Here is a 16,429-nt window from a genome sequence, read left to right as displayed (position 1 = left end):
TGGCGTTGTTTTAAAAATGCAGAAGAAATTACTATTTGGCAGGACGTTTGGAGCAATGAAATTCTAAAGTATTGGCAAGACTGAGACTCGGGTATTATTACACGGAACTACATCCGGGTTTCTCTGAAAAAAATCATATAAGAAGTTGCGAAAGATAAGCAATACATTGCAGATTAAGATGTGTTAAACTAGAAAACATGACAAGGCTTATTTACAAGAACATCTGTCTCAAAAGCCATTCACGTTCATCGACGCTTAACATTTCGGACACAAAGAAAGAGATTGCGTTCGATACCACGTTTAGCCAGAGTGATCACCTTGGCAAATGTTGATTCGTATCATACTTGAGCTAAACCCATCAAAGCCAAAAGCTTCGCATCGTTAGTTTCATTCGCTGGATCACAATTGATGAAACAACTACATTCACGATTCATCACGTGTGTCTCCAAACGATTATCGACTTTTTTATTCTTTATTACTGGTGACAGTGAGGGGAAGTCTAAATACAGTGTTGTGTGGATGCCTATGCTGATGTCAATAACTCGTGTAGTAATAGGTGTTCCCGTCTGTGTATTTATTGTTTTACAGAAAGATGTCAAGGATGCATTTCGACCATGCCTTTTACCGAAACACCGAAGAGCCGACAGCTACGTTAGCACGGCCAGATTCCGTTCAAGTTACAGCACTTCGCAGGGTAGAAAAAGTTCCATGCTCGGCCAGTGCCAGTACCCGGATTTAAAATCCCTCGGTCCGATATTGCAACAATCAAAATCTACAAGCGACGACTCAAATGACCACTTTGACGACGAGAATATGTTCGAAGTAATCTTACCCGTCGTTGATACTTCTTGTGATCGAGCAGATCTAAATTAAAAGAAGTATTTGTTCGTTCAGAAGTGCCAAAATTTAGGTTTTTAATAGTTTTAGCCCATATTAGGGCGTCGCTAACAAATCTTTTCAATACTATGGCACTTTTCGTATGCCTGTGTCCATGTATGAGCGTGTGTCTGTGAGTGTATGTCTGTGTTGTTCAATGCAACACTGAAAAAGTTTACAACTGAATTCGATCAAATATGTTAGGCCCAGGGCTATTTCCACGGGTAATTATTCAAAGCATTGAAACTCTATACTGCTAAGATATTAACTCAAATGCGGTGATTGTCATTCGGCTACCAAAGCCATGTGTAAGTATGACTATGTACTTCTTTGTAAGTATTAATACTTGTCCGTGACCACCCATTGTTTCATGACTTAAAATATTCACAACCGAAGCTGATGAAATTTTGCATATGATATGTACATTGCATGTAATCTAGATCTGGTGCATTTCTTGATGCTACATAATTTGGACAAGTTTGTATACTAAATGATTAGTGTTCACATGTAATATCTACTTAGTTGGTGGATGATATTTCATATAACTTTACAGTAATATTAAGCCATGGGTAGTGTATGAGATGCGTCGCCTAGTAATTATGAGCCAATATCCATATAACTGAATCATTGTAATTAGACATTACAATCATGTATATCACAACTTAATAAACTGAATAAGAACGGATTTTAGAGATCTCTTGGGCACATCTTTATGTAGTTATGTGGAAAGTTAGAATATGCAATGTGCATATATAATGAATTATTGTAATTGGGAAATACATCATATTTCATGTACTAAATTTGAATAGTTATGACTAAGGTTATGTGAGTGTGACATACTATCTGTTCATTGCATATTTTATGAATTTCGCTTCTTTAAATATATCGAAGCAGAAGTAGCTGAATATTTGTTGGCTTCTTAGTTACAACCATAATACTGAATGTTAGATACCTTTTTAATTTTCCTTTCTTGTAAGTGGGCCATGCGTGAAAATGAATGCACCATTATTGATTGCACTGTCGGGTTGCGTTGTTTGTTCTTGCTTAAAATTTGGTTCGCGCTAACCATCAGTTAATTTGCACATTTCAAGAAGTTTGAAATTAGGATATGTATTGACACCAAGGATACTGCTGACTATATGATTATCATAAAATCATGTCCGTATCATTCCATCCTGGTCACGTTTACTGTAAAATATCAGCCTTGATATTTTACGATAAACATCGAGATATGCACGACAAGTTATCAGTTTTGGAGTGTTCCCTAACTGCTTGCAATACGATATCAAACAAAGTGAATAAACAAAAAGTGAACAAACAAAATGGCTGACGCTCTCCACATACGATACGATGTTACCGACATAACATTTTTAAATGGATTTGAGGGACAAGGATATTTCGGGAAGCTAAGTAAAGGAATATGTAGAATCTTGTAATATTATTCCATTACATTTCTTTTTATTATTATATATGTACCAAAGATTACCAATCTGTTGACAGCGAAATAAAGTTGGTAATTTCACAGACAGAGTTAATATAGTCCCTCTACATTTGGGACTATAGATCGTATAAACGGACAATCCATTTTTAGCTGTTGGTATTTCCAAACGCCATGGTGATCTTTCCTGTTTGTTTTCGACACGTCCTCTGTGCACTAAAATACTTTTTGCCACTGGATTTGTAAAACTTTGTTATTATTTGTTGGGGACGTAAATTCTGTGCTCTTGACCTCCTCGCAAGGCAACATGTATACCAGACAAGATTACTTTGGCATCCAATAAAGTCTGTTGTCTGCTTTAAGAGATTTTCTTCGTCGGCCAGTATCAAAACTTCGGCTTGACATTTTTGTATACCAATTCCAATGCTACTTCTCGTTTTCATAACAGAGTCTAAACTATCCTGAAGCTGTTTAAAGGCCGAATCACTTAAAAAGCGGTAGGATTTACCTTTAACAGAAAGTGGTTTTGTAGACTCATTACTATTTCGTTAATTTTTTTGGCGAGGACAATCACTCCCATCCTTCATTCTCATTAGCTCATCTTAGGTCATTTCTTCTAGCCCCGGGTAGGTTACAGCTTATTTCTTTCATTTCGCCAAAATTTAAAGGTATTCAGAGCCCGACAGTTTATTAAAGAGGTATTTTTGGGAATTCTTTCGAGTGCCATTTTTTTATTTCAGCACCACTTTTTAAATTCAAACGAGAGGTAGTAGAAACATTATAGGGTACATTAGAAGTATCGGCTCGGTATGAGTTAGCGGGATGTACTTTGGCAAACCTGGTGGAATGGCAGTTTTTTCCAAAGCAGACTCTTGCAACTTTTTCCCGTTAAGAAGTTCATCAAAGTCATGGAACAGCCAGTCATCCTCGCTGGCATCTTCCTGCTTGTCGGGTTCTCTTCTGAATGTATTTGGCGTTATGAATAACTCGACGTCGTCGCTATCTGACATGATGTTTCAACCTCAAAGGTCGTGACGTGAATGACGAAGCATACGGAAAATATCTGTCAAGTATTCGCATCTCTTTATGGCTAGCACGTCACAACTCTCAGCCAATAACAATAAATGTTTACATGTATACTTGTTAAAATCATGAATTGTCTGATTCAAGTGCTACGTAGTTCCCGATTGGTTAATATTTGCACCAGGTGCTGTTTACGTGTTTTAATCAGGATAATGCCACTTGTGTCGTGCAATCGTTACGATAATGACCGCAACTCCGGCCTACGGCTCTCGTGTCTGTCAGTATCTCAACGATTGCACTCCACTCGTGCATTTTCCTATACAGAATGTCCGATCGACCCGTAGGAGTGTTGCACTCATTATCACTGTTAAATGTACTTCACGTGCGCAAGGTTAATTTGGAGCTCTCTTACAGATAGAAGTCGTTTTCTGTCACATTCAGTCATCTATGGGGTTTTGCTTCTCAGTAAATTATGCCTACTTCATTTGAAATCAACCAAACACAGCATAGTACTATTCAGTTGCGACATTATTAAAGTGGAAGATCCAATAATCCAAAATAGTTCCAATCGTGTATTTGGTTTCAAGCTCTTAAATTATCCCAATGAGTAGATACGCTCTAATTTCACCAAGTTGCTTCCTACTTCAAAAGATGCTGATGTTTCGAACAATGAATATTATTTGGTTTGTCTGTAAAACGCAGTTGGCAAATCCAATATCGGATTATACATGCAATGTCTTGTATTTGATGATGATATTAGACAACAAAATGCGTATTGGCTCGAAATACAGCACATATGTAATGTTCGGATGAAACAAGTGAGAAGATGCAAAGACCACCACTTTACAATATGCTTGGAATAAATCGAATATCGAAATTTGGTGTAGAACAGGAAGTTTTATTTGTAATTTTTGCATTTTAATGTTAACCTTGACCTGGCGTTACAAGTCGGATGGCTATGCCAAACATAATAAGCTTTACATCAAATGAACGATTCAGTCAGGCATATTTAATTACAAACGAGTTACTCTGCTTTGTTTCCGAAAGAGAGGCGATACATGGTAACCATGCCCCTCCCATCCCAATAGAGATGTTATTGAGTTGCGTGTTAAAGAATACAAACTTTCAGGGTACCTACTTTTTGCTAGAGATCCATTCCTTATTCAGAATAAAATAATTATTTGATGGGGTTGATGTACACGTCATTGATTTGCAGTTCTCGACAGCTCGATGACTTTTCTTACTTTCTTTTTTCACTTTTCCCAGGATCAAGAAGTGCCTTTATGTAGCTATCATTGACTGAGACCTATTCTAGGTCCATGCTGTCCTTGTGCTACTAGCCTAGACTTTCAGATCAGCCTAAGGCCGAGTAAACAGCGTCTCAGCATAGACACTATCGCTTTATCAGAAAGTATCACAGCGGCAGGAAGTAGTGCGCTTTTTAGGCGTCAGCTATTAAGAAAACCGTCGACAGTATAGGCGCGGGTGGATGTTTTGTCTAAAATGTATCAGTCTGAGTGAGACGGGATCATCACCAAAAATATAAACATGGTCGGGTCCAAACCATTATCGAAAATCGCATTTCCGAAATACCCCTGAAAGGGGCTGAGTATCATATTGAAATATTCGATTTTGTTGCGATCATAGAGACAGAACACAAGAGCAACTACTTCATACGCAATATTGCTGGTCAACACTCGTAAAAATCAATTTAAAGCCGATTTCACACAAATTATTTTATCTTTCTAAAATAAAAAAAATGCCTGGCCGCAAAATGTATCGCGCACCTCGTGCAATTTAAATTTTCGAATTCATTCACAAATGCGCAGCGATTTATGTAAAAATTGCTTGAAAACGTCATTTCCTTAGGTCTGAAATCTGTAACTAAATGCAATTAACACGTAATTTATGTCTTCCTGTGATTTCCACATACAGCCCGCAAGGTAAATTTCGAGCTCCCCTGAAGATCAAGTTTCCATCACATTCGATCAACTATGTAGTTATATTTCTCAGTAAATTATGCCTACTTCATTTCAACATCAAGCAAACACAGCATAGTACTATACAGTTGCGACATCTTTTGAAATGCGAAATGGGTATATCGTCACAGATCTCCAGAGTACATTTAATTATGCATGTGCCTTAATCACGTCGTGCATTGCTTTAATCACACGGGATCGCAAGTGACCTATTCTTGCATGTATAAAAGGACATAAGAAGTACCTCGACTGGGGAAGATAAACATAAATTTTGTCTTCGAAAGAATATATTGTATTCTTTTCATTTTTCCTGGTACATGAGTTCAGCTTTTTTCAGTTTTTCGCTCACAGAATTTTTGATACCGAATGATATAATGATTTTTTTTGGTCGTCTCTGTAATATAATAACTCTGTATGATCAAATAAATACAGTATTTTGTTACAAGGTCTTCCAATTCCCCAACGAGTAGATGCGCTCTAATTTCGCGAAATATGCTTCCTTCTTAAAAAGATCACGAACATGCCATTGTTGTAAACAATTATTATTATTTGGTTTACATATACAATATACAACGCAATCAGCGAGCAGCGTGTAAATGCATGCAGAGATATTCAGGTACAGCTAGTTCCACATCTATCCGTCCCATCAAATAAATGCTTAATTGTATAGCTGCTGATACTGCATAGAATGCCTTCGGCTGGAATAATTTATCGCTATCCTATATTCATAATTTATCCCCATAGTTATTGTAAATTAAAGGACAAATGATTGATGAGATAATATAATATCCAAGTACGATGTGTGTATGATTGACGATTTAAATGTTAGCGTAAAAAACTGCAGAGCTTTATGACAGTGACATTTATGCAAATATCAAGTTCTGATTGGCATTTGATATAGTTAAAATTGCTCTATTCTGAATGAGAAATACAAACATTCACGCCGAAAGTGATGTCAAGACAGCTTTGAGATGTAGAACATTATTAAGAAAAACTGTTCAAATTATGAATCTAAAATAGTATGTTTAAATAGTCGCTTAAGTGAGGATCATATAAACAGATACATTAATCCGCAACGGTGTGCTGATTTTCTATGGTAAAGGCAGATACTCGTATGGCTAAAATGATGAACGCTTTCGACTACTATGGAAATTATAGAAATACAAATGCTACTCACAACTCCCTCTGAATAGCTGTTTGTCATAATGGCTTCAGTATTGGCTAAATTTAAAATTTTTCAAACAAAAAATAGAATTTGCTTACTAGACCTAAAGGGGTCTGTATGTGTGACTTTTGAAGATATAATTAAAATTTGGTTTTGTATAGTAATTGTGAGTTCTTTTTCTACTCGCCAAAGTATGTTAAACTCATACTACGTCGCGTCAAAACATCGTTAATAGGTGCACATCCAATGATACTCTATAACAATTGAATTCTAGTCCGGACCAGAATTCGATTGTCGATTGTAAAAAATGCAGTTTATACATTTGCAAGTTTAGTTGACAAGGTGAATTTTTTGTATCTATACAGGACTTTTTGGAGTAGAACACGAAACTGTGGTCGACAATACAAAAATAGTGCAAAAAATATCAACATTTACAGATACTAACCCTTTGTCACATGATATATTTGGATGCCATATATGTCACGGCATTAGTACGGAACGAACCTCAGTTCCGCCAATTCGGTGAGCCGGCCACATGTAGATTGCTTGTCATGGTGTATGACACAGTATGGCATACTCGTCCTTTTTCAGGGGTTGGTGGAGGCGCCATTTTTGGAGTGAGTTTTGTTTCATTTCATTTTATTAGGGGGATTGAACGAAGTCAATATGTGCGGGGATGATCATCCTTTGAGTCAAAAAGAGAAAAACTTACTAACACAGAAGGATACAAAATCCGACTTTTTACCATCATTAATGTAATGCAATCTTTTTAATTGCGGTTTAGTAAATTGATTTTTAACATTTTATCTTTTGCTTTATAAAATCCTTATCATGATTGTTTACACCTCATAAAACACATCAAAGCATTACCACTTACAGTACTCTTTAAAATGTTAGTTTTCGGTTTTTGCCATCATTTTGATGCCACAAACAGAACTTAACGCCTGCATTGCCTTATGTATAAAGAATGTCCGATTGACCAGTAGGAACGTTGGGCCAATTACTTTATACCCGCAAGGTTAATTTTGAGCTCTCCCAAGGATAAAAGTCGGTTTCCATTACATTCAATCAACTATGTGGTTTTACTTCTCAGTTAATTATGCCTACTTCATTTCTACATCAAGCAAACAAAGTAAATACTATTCAGTTGCGACATCTTTTAAATGCGAAATGAGTATATATCGTCACAGATCATCAAATTACATTTACTTATACATGTGTCCTAAGGTTCCAAGACAAGAAATTGACCTCTTTAATCTAACAATTCTCTTGTGGTTAATAAGCTCAGAACCCCCGTACATGATACATTTTCTGAAAATCTAGATATAGGGGAAGATTTTTGTAATCACAGTGTTACCGTTGTTTTCATAACTATCACGTGACAGGTAATTTGCATAACGTTTCAAAAATCTGGTTTCCCTATGTTTTGTTTCAATACTTCAAAATACCAGACTCAAACTTGCTGGAATGCAAGCTGTCATAACTCTCTTCAAAAGTGTGTCTCAGATTTTTTATATTTTGCTTACTTTTTGTTTGAGCACAATTTTAAAGAAATCAACTAGGATTAAATTCACCGCTCTGGAAGTTTTTCTGGCAAAAAAATTGTTTAAGAAGGTTTAAAAAAAATTCAGAGACACAATTTGAAAGATCTTTAAAACAGCTTGCACTCACACAAATTTCAGCCACATATCTCATAGCAATGAAAAAGAACATAGGGAAAACCGATTTTTGAAAGGTTATGCAAATTACCTGTCACGTGATAGTTATGTAAACAATAGTGACACTATGGTAACCAAAATGTTTCCCGATATCTAGGCTTTCCGAAAATATATACTTTACAAGGGTTCTGAGCTTATTGGCCACTAGTAAATTGTTGGCTTAAAAAGGTCAATTCCTTGTCTTGGAACCTTAATCACGTCATGCGTTGCTTTAATCACACGGGAGGGGAACTACCCTATTCTTGCATCGATAAAAGGAGATAAAAAGGACCTCGACAAGGGAAGGTATACATAAATATTGTCTTCAAAGGAATAAAAGTGTATTCTTTTGATTTTTCTGGTTTTTCAATTTAGTTTTTGTCAATTTTTTGCAACAGAATTTTCGATGTTAATGACTTACCATGGTTGTTTGTTGTCTCTGCTTTAACTCTGTATGATCAAATCATACAGTGTTTGGTTTCAAGCTCTTCCATTTTCCGAACGAGTAGATGTGCTCTAAGTTTGCTAGATTCGCTACAATCTTAAAAAGATCAACAATATGTCTATGTTGTAAAATGTCATTTTATTTGTATATACGGCAAGCAGCGCAATGAGCGAGCAGCGTGTAAATGCACGCAGTTTGATGTGCACAGATATTCAGGTACAATTTTATTCCATACGAATAGCTCAAATCGTATAAATGATACAAAGTATAGTCGCTGATACTGCACAGAATGCCTTTCGCTTTCATAATTTATCGCCATCCTATAATGATTTTTCGCTACAGCGATGAATTGTTATTCTAAAGTATAGGGCAGATGATTGATGAGAAATTAGAACCAAGTAAGATGTGTGTATGATTGGCGATTTAAATGTTAGCGTAAAAAGCTGCAGAGCTTTATGACAGTGACATTTCTGCAAATATCAAGTTGCAATTGGTATTAGATATAAGTAAAATTGCTCTATTCTGAATGAGAAATTCAAACTTTCACGACGAAAGTGACGTCAAGACAGCTTTGAGATCTAGAACAATATTTAAAAAATTGTTCAAATTCCATATCTAAAAATAGTATTATTGAAAGAAATGATGAACGCATTCGACTATAATGGAGGTTAGGGAAATAAGAATGCTATACTCACACTCCCAATGAATAGCTGTTTGTCAGGGTGCCTTCAATACTAGTATAAGATGAATTTATAATTTCTTATTGTGAATTTCAAAATAGCTTGGAATTGTAACGTGCTTGAGTGATTAGAAAAGCGTTTCTCCTAATAAAAAATAACACCAACTGCATCCATTACAAACGTTCTCCTTTGATAGATTTTGCAACAATTTAACCCAATACGTCGTCCACTGTTCTCACTTTAATACAGAACACGTTGAGTGTGGGAAATACCGATTGTTGTACCGATCCGGCGTACACACTGTATCGAGAAAAAACAACTGTCGTTAGCGTTCTGTGCAGTTTCATCACGGGGAAATGTGATAGAGGCAATGTAAGAATGTTCAAGCAGTCAGTATACGGGTAGGTTTTTCTATGGGAGAGCGGCAACACTGAGGATTATGACTGTGGCACAAAGAACGACGTATTGGATTAAATTGTTGCAAAATGTATCGAAGAGAACCATTTAAAATGAACGAAGCACGTTCATATTCCAGGATATTTTGAAATTCACTATAAAAAAAGTAAGTAGAATTTGCTTACCAGACCTAAAGGGTCAGAATATGTAACTTTTGAAGATGTTTTAACTATTTTCGTTTTGTATATTAACTGTGAGTTCTTTTTCTACTCGCCAGAGCTTGTTAAACATAATACTATTTAGCGTGCAAACATATCATATATAAGTGTACAATGCAAAAATATTCTTAAACAGTTTCACTTTAGCCGGGACCAGAATTCAAATTGCCAGTGATACCAAAAATGTATTTAACACATTTGCAGGTTTAGTTGACGAGCTTAATACTGTCTATCTAAATAGGATTTTTTTGTAGGAGAACAAGCAACTCTGAACAACATTTCAAATTAAAAATGGTAAAAACCTCAACAGTTTGACACATGTTATCTGTGAATGCAATTAGTAAACGAACGAACCTCACTTTCACCAATTAGGCGAAAGATTGCAAAAATATGATTTTTCGTCGTCTCTGTAATAACTCTGTATGATCAAATCAATACAGTATTTGGTTTCGAGCTCTTCCATTTTTCCAACGAGTGGATGTGCTCTTATTTCGGTAGATTCGCTTCCTTCTTAAAAAAACAATGGATGGATGGATGGATAGATGGATGGTGCCTAGACAGATAGATGGAGAGATGAACAGGGAGAGGGTAGGGAGAAAGGTAAAGTTATAGGGTACCCTAATTTTTCGGTTGCAGTTCTTATTATATCGTCACTGTTGCTGTACAGCTGTTTGCTTACTGTAACTGTTCGTTCTTTGAATACCTATATGACTTCATACAGTATCTTAGGAAGTGTGTCTCTACCAAAGTCAATCTGCATGCAAATATCCACAACCCCATTCAACTAGCCTCAGCATTCTTTGAAAACACACCCCACCTTTATTGAAAGAAAGGGACTACAGGTACAGATTTTCTTTTATAACATGTCTACATTTGCTAGAATGTAAGTTTGCATGCTGTCTTTTCAGAGATTGTTCGTGTATCGCAATCGTCACTACTCAGAGAGCATTTCACTATTGTAACGTCACATGGAAATGTATGACCCATCTCCCTATGGGCATGTCAAAGTGCTTTGGAAGTAGACCAATAAGATGTAAGTAATACATGGAACGAAATGCTGAAATTCAGTTTGCTGCTCAATTTCCCCATTTCTATCACATAGAGTCTTCAGGCGAACTTTGAATTACGGTGTTTAGTGCCATCTAAGATACAAACTCACATGGCGTGATTGCCGGACTCAGGAAACCTAGCTCGGATAACCCGGAGCGCTGAATGACAAATACAACGCTAGATTTTGCAATGTTGTCGCTTTTTGCATTATTTGATATTGAATCACATATATATATATATATATATATATATATATATATATATATATATATATATATATATATATATATATATATATATATATATATATATATATATATATACACCAAAACTTGTTTGTATCTTCTCAGAGGGGTAAAGTGCTCGATGCAGGGATGCAGAGCAATATTACAATAAATATGAGAACACATCAAGTATGTTTGGTACCTATTACTCGAGTTTCACGCATACACGCGATCGTCAGATAGGTAGATTTTATAAAATCTACCTATCTGAAATAAATCTACCTATCTGACGATCGCGTGTATGCGTGAAACTCGAGTAATAGGTACCAAACATACTTGATGTGTTCTCATATTTATTATATATATATATATATATATATATATATAAAATATATATATATATATATAGATATATATATATATATATATATATATATATATATATATATATATATATATATATATATATATATATATATATATATATATATATTCAAATACCCTGCCCTTCTTCCGAATCTAGTATATACAGTTCACTGTGTCCATGCGTGCTATGTTCACTAGATTTTATTACTCTCTGTAAATGGATTGCGAGATAATGAGATTGTAAAGTCATATTCAGAGTATACGTTTAATATATAACTAAAGAAATCAGCAATGCATGCAGCGTACTATGTACAGTTACATTTTGTTCAATGAACAACCCCATCGATTGTGCTACATGTATGGGTCGCTAATACTACACGGAAAGCCTTTGGCAAGGTAATTTCCTGATATTTGCCATCTGATTCAGAGCGTAGCTACAGTCCATGTTGTTTACTTGCTTATTTTGTATGAGTACTACAGATGAAAGAAAAACATCCACAAAGCCTTGCCTTGAGTCTACCAATTCGACGCTTTGGTCCTAAATTATTTTACACACTATAAGCTCCTGATATGCATTGAACAGCTGGTTTGTTTTCTTTATATTTTATACTTTAGCAGACGTATAATTTTCGTCAAATAGTAGGCGAATGTCATAATTTAAATAACGTTTTTTCTGAGTCGCACAGTTCATACGAAATATGGGGTTGTAAATTATTTCGCTATTCTCAACAACAACTTTGTTCTTATTTGCATTTTGCCAATACGACATGTAGTGTATTGTGACAGCCGTAATAACATACTATTACTGTCTGGATTTTTTCAGTTATCTGACTCGTGTTCAAGTTTGAGTTGAACTTTGAGAAGAAAATCGATAATACGAAAGTGCGCTGTTTTGTCTGATTAACTGCATTTGTCATCAGATGTTCCAGACAAGACTAAGCATCAAATGGGCGCGAAAAGGTCAGGCTCAAATTTAGTTTCTTCATGAGTGAATATTCAATGACAGTTACTTCGCCAATGTAGCATAAATATGAGTTAGGAAGTTCGAAACCTGTCATTTCATTTCCTTCCCTTGACGAATTATCTAGGTGATCAGTAGAGTCGCCGTTGTATTCAGAAAAAATAATGTCAACAGCCTGAGTTCAGTGTGTTCGGATATGTTTGCCCTTCAGGTATTCTTAAATATCAGCCATTACATTTTTCGCACAGAAATAAGATTAAGTCAGTGCTTGCAGCATCACAGAAACTCGGCTGCCTTGTCGGCGGTAGCCAAAGACAACCAACGAATTATTATGAAATGCATGTTCATCGGTTTGGAAACTGTGCAGGATACGGAATAAGGCGCCACAATTAAGCAAATCACCGTGTTCGTCAATAGTATTTTGTCATGGTTAACTATACATCCTTCGGCTCATGATAGCAAATCGCAGTCTTCGTAAATAGCACTTTTAATTTGTCATGCTTAACAAATGGCTAGATATCGTTCAGTTCATTGCAGCAGTCGATGAACCGTGTCATATCTTCAATTTGTAAATTGAACTCACTTGAAAAGCCATATAAGAGTCTCTACATTATGCACAGATAGTAGTTCCCCTCTACTGTCTATGTACAATATTTCAAAATCCTAAACAAATTTAAGCTATGAATACAAAATCGCCGGTTTCAGTCCGATGTAATGGAACGGTTTTGACAATACAGTAATATCCCTCACGACCATGATTTCAGTTTTGTAAATCAGTATATTATCTTAATATAATTACAGTAAGTATATCTTGAAAACGGTACACAAATTATGTGTCGCCTGAAAAATGATATTATTTTTCAGTCATCGCCTAAATCACATACATACATACATACATACATACATACATACATACATACATACATACATACATACATACATACATACATACACACACATACATACATACATACATAGATACATACATACATACATACATACATACATACATACATACATACATACATACATACATACATACATACATACATACATACATACATACATACATACATACATACATACATACATACATACATACATACATACATACATACATACATACATACATACATACATATGGTTGGATAGTTACGTTAACACGGAAACATATCACATCGGAGAAAGTTTGTCCAGTGATTTTGCCCAAATTCAAAGGTCAGGTCATTTAATTGCGCTTCTAGCTTGTAGCAACATGAATGTTGAAATATGACATTTAGTTCAATGGTTTAAGAAATTTCTATATTTCATTGTATTTCGACTCTTTTTATCTAAGGCAAGTTGTCTCTGGGTATAAGGAAAGTATATCAACAGCCCGTCACAAAGGCGCCGTATACCGTTGAGCCGAACATTTTTTATAAAGATGATATGCAAAGGTTTTTGTAGACAACATTTTTCATATTTCTGAAATGAATGGACAAAGACTATCTAATAAATCGTGTAGAATTGCTATTAAGCCTCTTAAATGTTGCACATCTTTTGTAAAGACTATTTCGTTTATTACCAAAAATGCAATTCTTGTCATCAATTCAAGTGATAATTTCCCAGGAATCACATAAAAAGCAATCCCCGTTAGTTGATTAAACCATTGAATCCAGAATTTCAAAAATAATCGCAGAAACCAGTATCTGTCGCGGATATCAACTTTAAAAAAAGTGCTCTTTCTTAATTAATTTTTCACTTCTATCACGTTTCAGTTTCGTAATTAATGACCATCATTTAGTTCTTCTCTATGGCTTTGGCATATTCATGTTTTAAGTCGCACTGCATTGTCCGAATATTCTGTCAGCGAGCTGTGTTGTTGTGTTCCTTCCGTCGACACTGGCCTCTCGCGTCAATAATGTAGATGCAACTGTATATTTCGTGTTTTGAAGGACAGAGAGGGTTTTTTGTGATTAATCTTCATAACTTCTTTTGGTACAAATTTATATCATGAATAAACCATTCCCTCTATAAATGACGAATGAAAATCAGGGGTCACCGTACAAAAGTTAGTAGTGAAGAAACGAATAAACCCAGTATACTTTTGCAATTCGAAATGGCCGACACCCTGCGTTTAAATCCATGGGGAAAACAAATTTCTGATTTTTATAATATAAGCTGGCGAATATTTGAATTATCCCTAGATCTTCAAAATTAGTCCAAATGAGTGGCAGACTAAAACGAGTATTTCATAAGTCTGAGAGTCCTAAACTATGCACCTTCAAGTTGTGCGTGTTCGTCTGTCTTTAAGGTCTGAGAAAGATCCTTAAATCTATGTTTTCTTTTTACTGCCATCAGCACTCATTGCACTCTTTGTGCGATTTATATACATGTACATAACTAGTCTACTAGATACTAGCTGCATGACTTTTTAAAAATCGTTGAAAACGTGACTCTTTAATTTCTTTCTATTTATTTCCCATGAAGAGAAAGTTAGGTCAGACGGGTCAGTGAAAGTCAAAAGAGAGCTTTGCAGTCGTGCTTTGCTTTATCTAACATTTAAAAGAATCGCACTACGTAGATGCCAATGATGGGTCCATTGCGATATAATCGCAAAAATAGTAGTCCAGTTAATCTAAGTCAATATATAATCAATATAATCAGTTCTAAATTGTGAAGAATGTGCGGGTTAAAGTGTATATGTGAAAATAATGCATCCCTTGCAAACAGTCATGTCATCTTTGATTAGCTATAGTCTAGTACGTAAAGCTATAAAACACAGGAAGTCCGTGAGTGAAGTCGTTATGGAGAAGGCTAACAAAGAGTGACGAGTTAGAGAAAGACCTTACTATATGACCAAGCATTTGTAACAGAGAGCCTTCACCTGCAATTACGGAGAACATCATATGACGTGAAAAGTCATGGATCCCTTAGGTCTTGATGAAAAAAGCCGTTTGCAGAAGAAACCTTTTTAAAAGGTTGGCAATGCTTCCAAAGTCATCCACCAAACCCTTCATAATTAGACAAGACATTTATTCAAGATGTAACAGACGTGTAGTCTTATGGCCTCGTCGCCTACACTTACAAACAACAGTAGACCGTTCTCATATCTTGCTTGCTTGTACCACAGAAACTTGTTCAGTCTTCGTCATCGATAAAGCCACTCTCAATAATTTTATTATTATTATTATTATTATTATTATTATTATTATTATTATTATTATTACAAGTTTAGGGGCTATAAGTATTATATAGAAATCTAATAACAGTTCATTGAAGCTGTGGAAATTCTGAAAAAGAGGTGTTCGAATGCAGGCCCATCGTGGCAGTCGTGGGCGTGCACAAAATAAGGCACAGCAACTGTGGAGAGTCTATGCCAGTGTATTTGCTGCAAATATAACTTCACGCATGCGCACTCGTTTGCCAGTGTAGTCTGCCAATATGAGCATGCGCAATTGAGTTTACTGCGCGTGAATGTGTAGTCTGTACACTACGTCTCGTGCTATAATCTTGTCGTTGAGCTTTGCATGTTGACAGAAACTGGAATTACTGCAGGGAATACTTTTCAGGACATCACAAGTGAGTCCCTAAGGTAACAAGTGGGACGTTTAGGAAATCCTTTCAGAAAGTTCACGCCGCCTGTGGCCATTTTGTGGAGTATAAGCTTATACGTACCTGGAGCGACGGTATACAGTATTTCTACTGTACATATTGCCAGATAATATGCGATGGAATTTTGCGTTTCACGTCGTTCAATCATTCAGATGGAAATGCCAGCCTTCTCCAAACTTTGAAAAAATCAGAGTGACAGACTTTGGAATGCTAACTCTTGTATAACAATGACGTGTTTAATGAGAAGACATTTGTATTCGAGCTCGGCAACATTTTTTGATTTGAGAACTCTCATCATTGGGGATTCACTGAAACAG

General features: G+C 35.7%; 1 protein-coding gene across 1 annotated transcript in view; it reads left to right on the top strand.

The window, feature by feature from the left end:
- Positions 1 to 4,528, top strand: part of LOC139122403 (G-protein coupled receptor 83-like) — a 29,255-nt gene extending 24,727 nt beyond the window's left edge. The window contains exon 4 of the mRNA XM_070687785.1: positions 589 to 4,528. Within this exon, the coding sequence (XP_070543886.1) occupies positions 589 to 873 (285 nt within the window). The 3' untranslated portion in view covers positions 874 to 4,528. The remainder of the gene's footprint in view (positions 1 to 588) is intronic.
- Positions 4,529 to 16,429: the final 11,901 nt, after the last annotated feature.

The sequence above is a fragment of the Ptychodera flava genome, chromosome 22 (assembly GCF_041260155.1).
Source record: "Ptychodera flava strain L36383 chromosome 22, AS_Pfla_20210202, whole genome shotgun sequence".
In the NCBI taxonomy this organism is placed as follows: Eukaryota; Metazoa; Hemichordata; class Enteropneusta; family Ptychoderidae; genus Ptychodera; species Ptychodera flava.
Note: the sequence above shows the minus strand (reverse complement) of the source record. Positions and strands in the feature narration are given on the sequence as shown.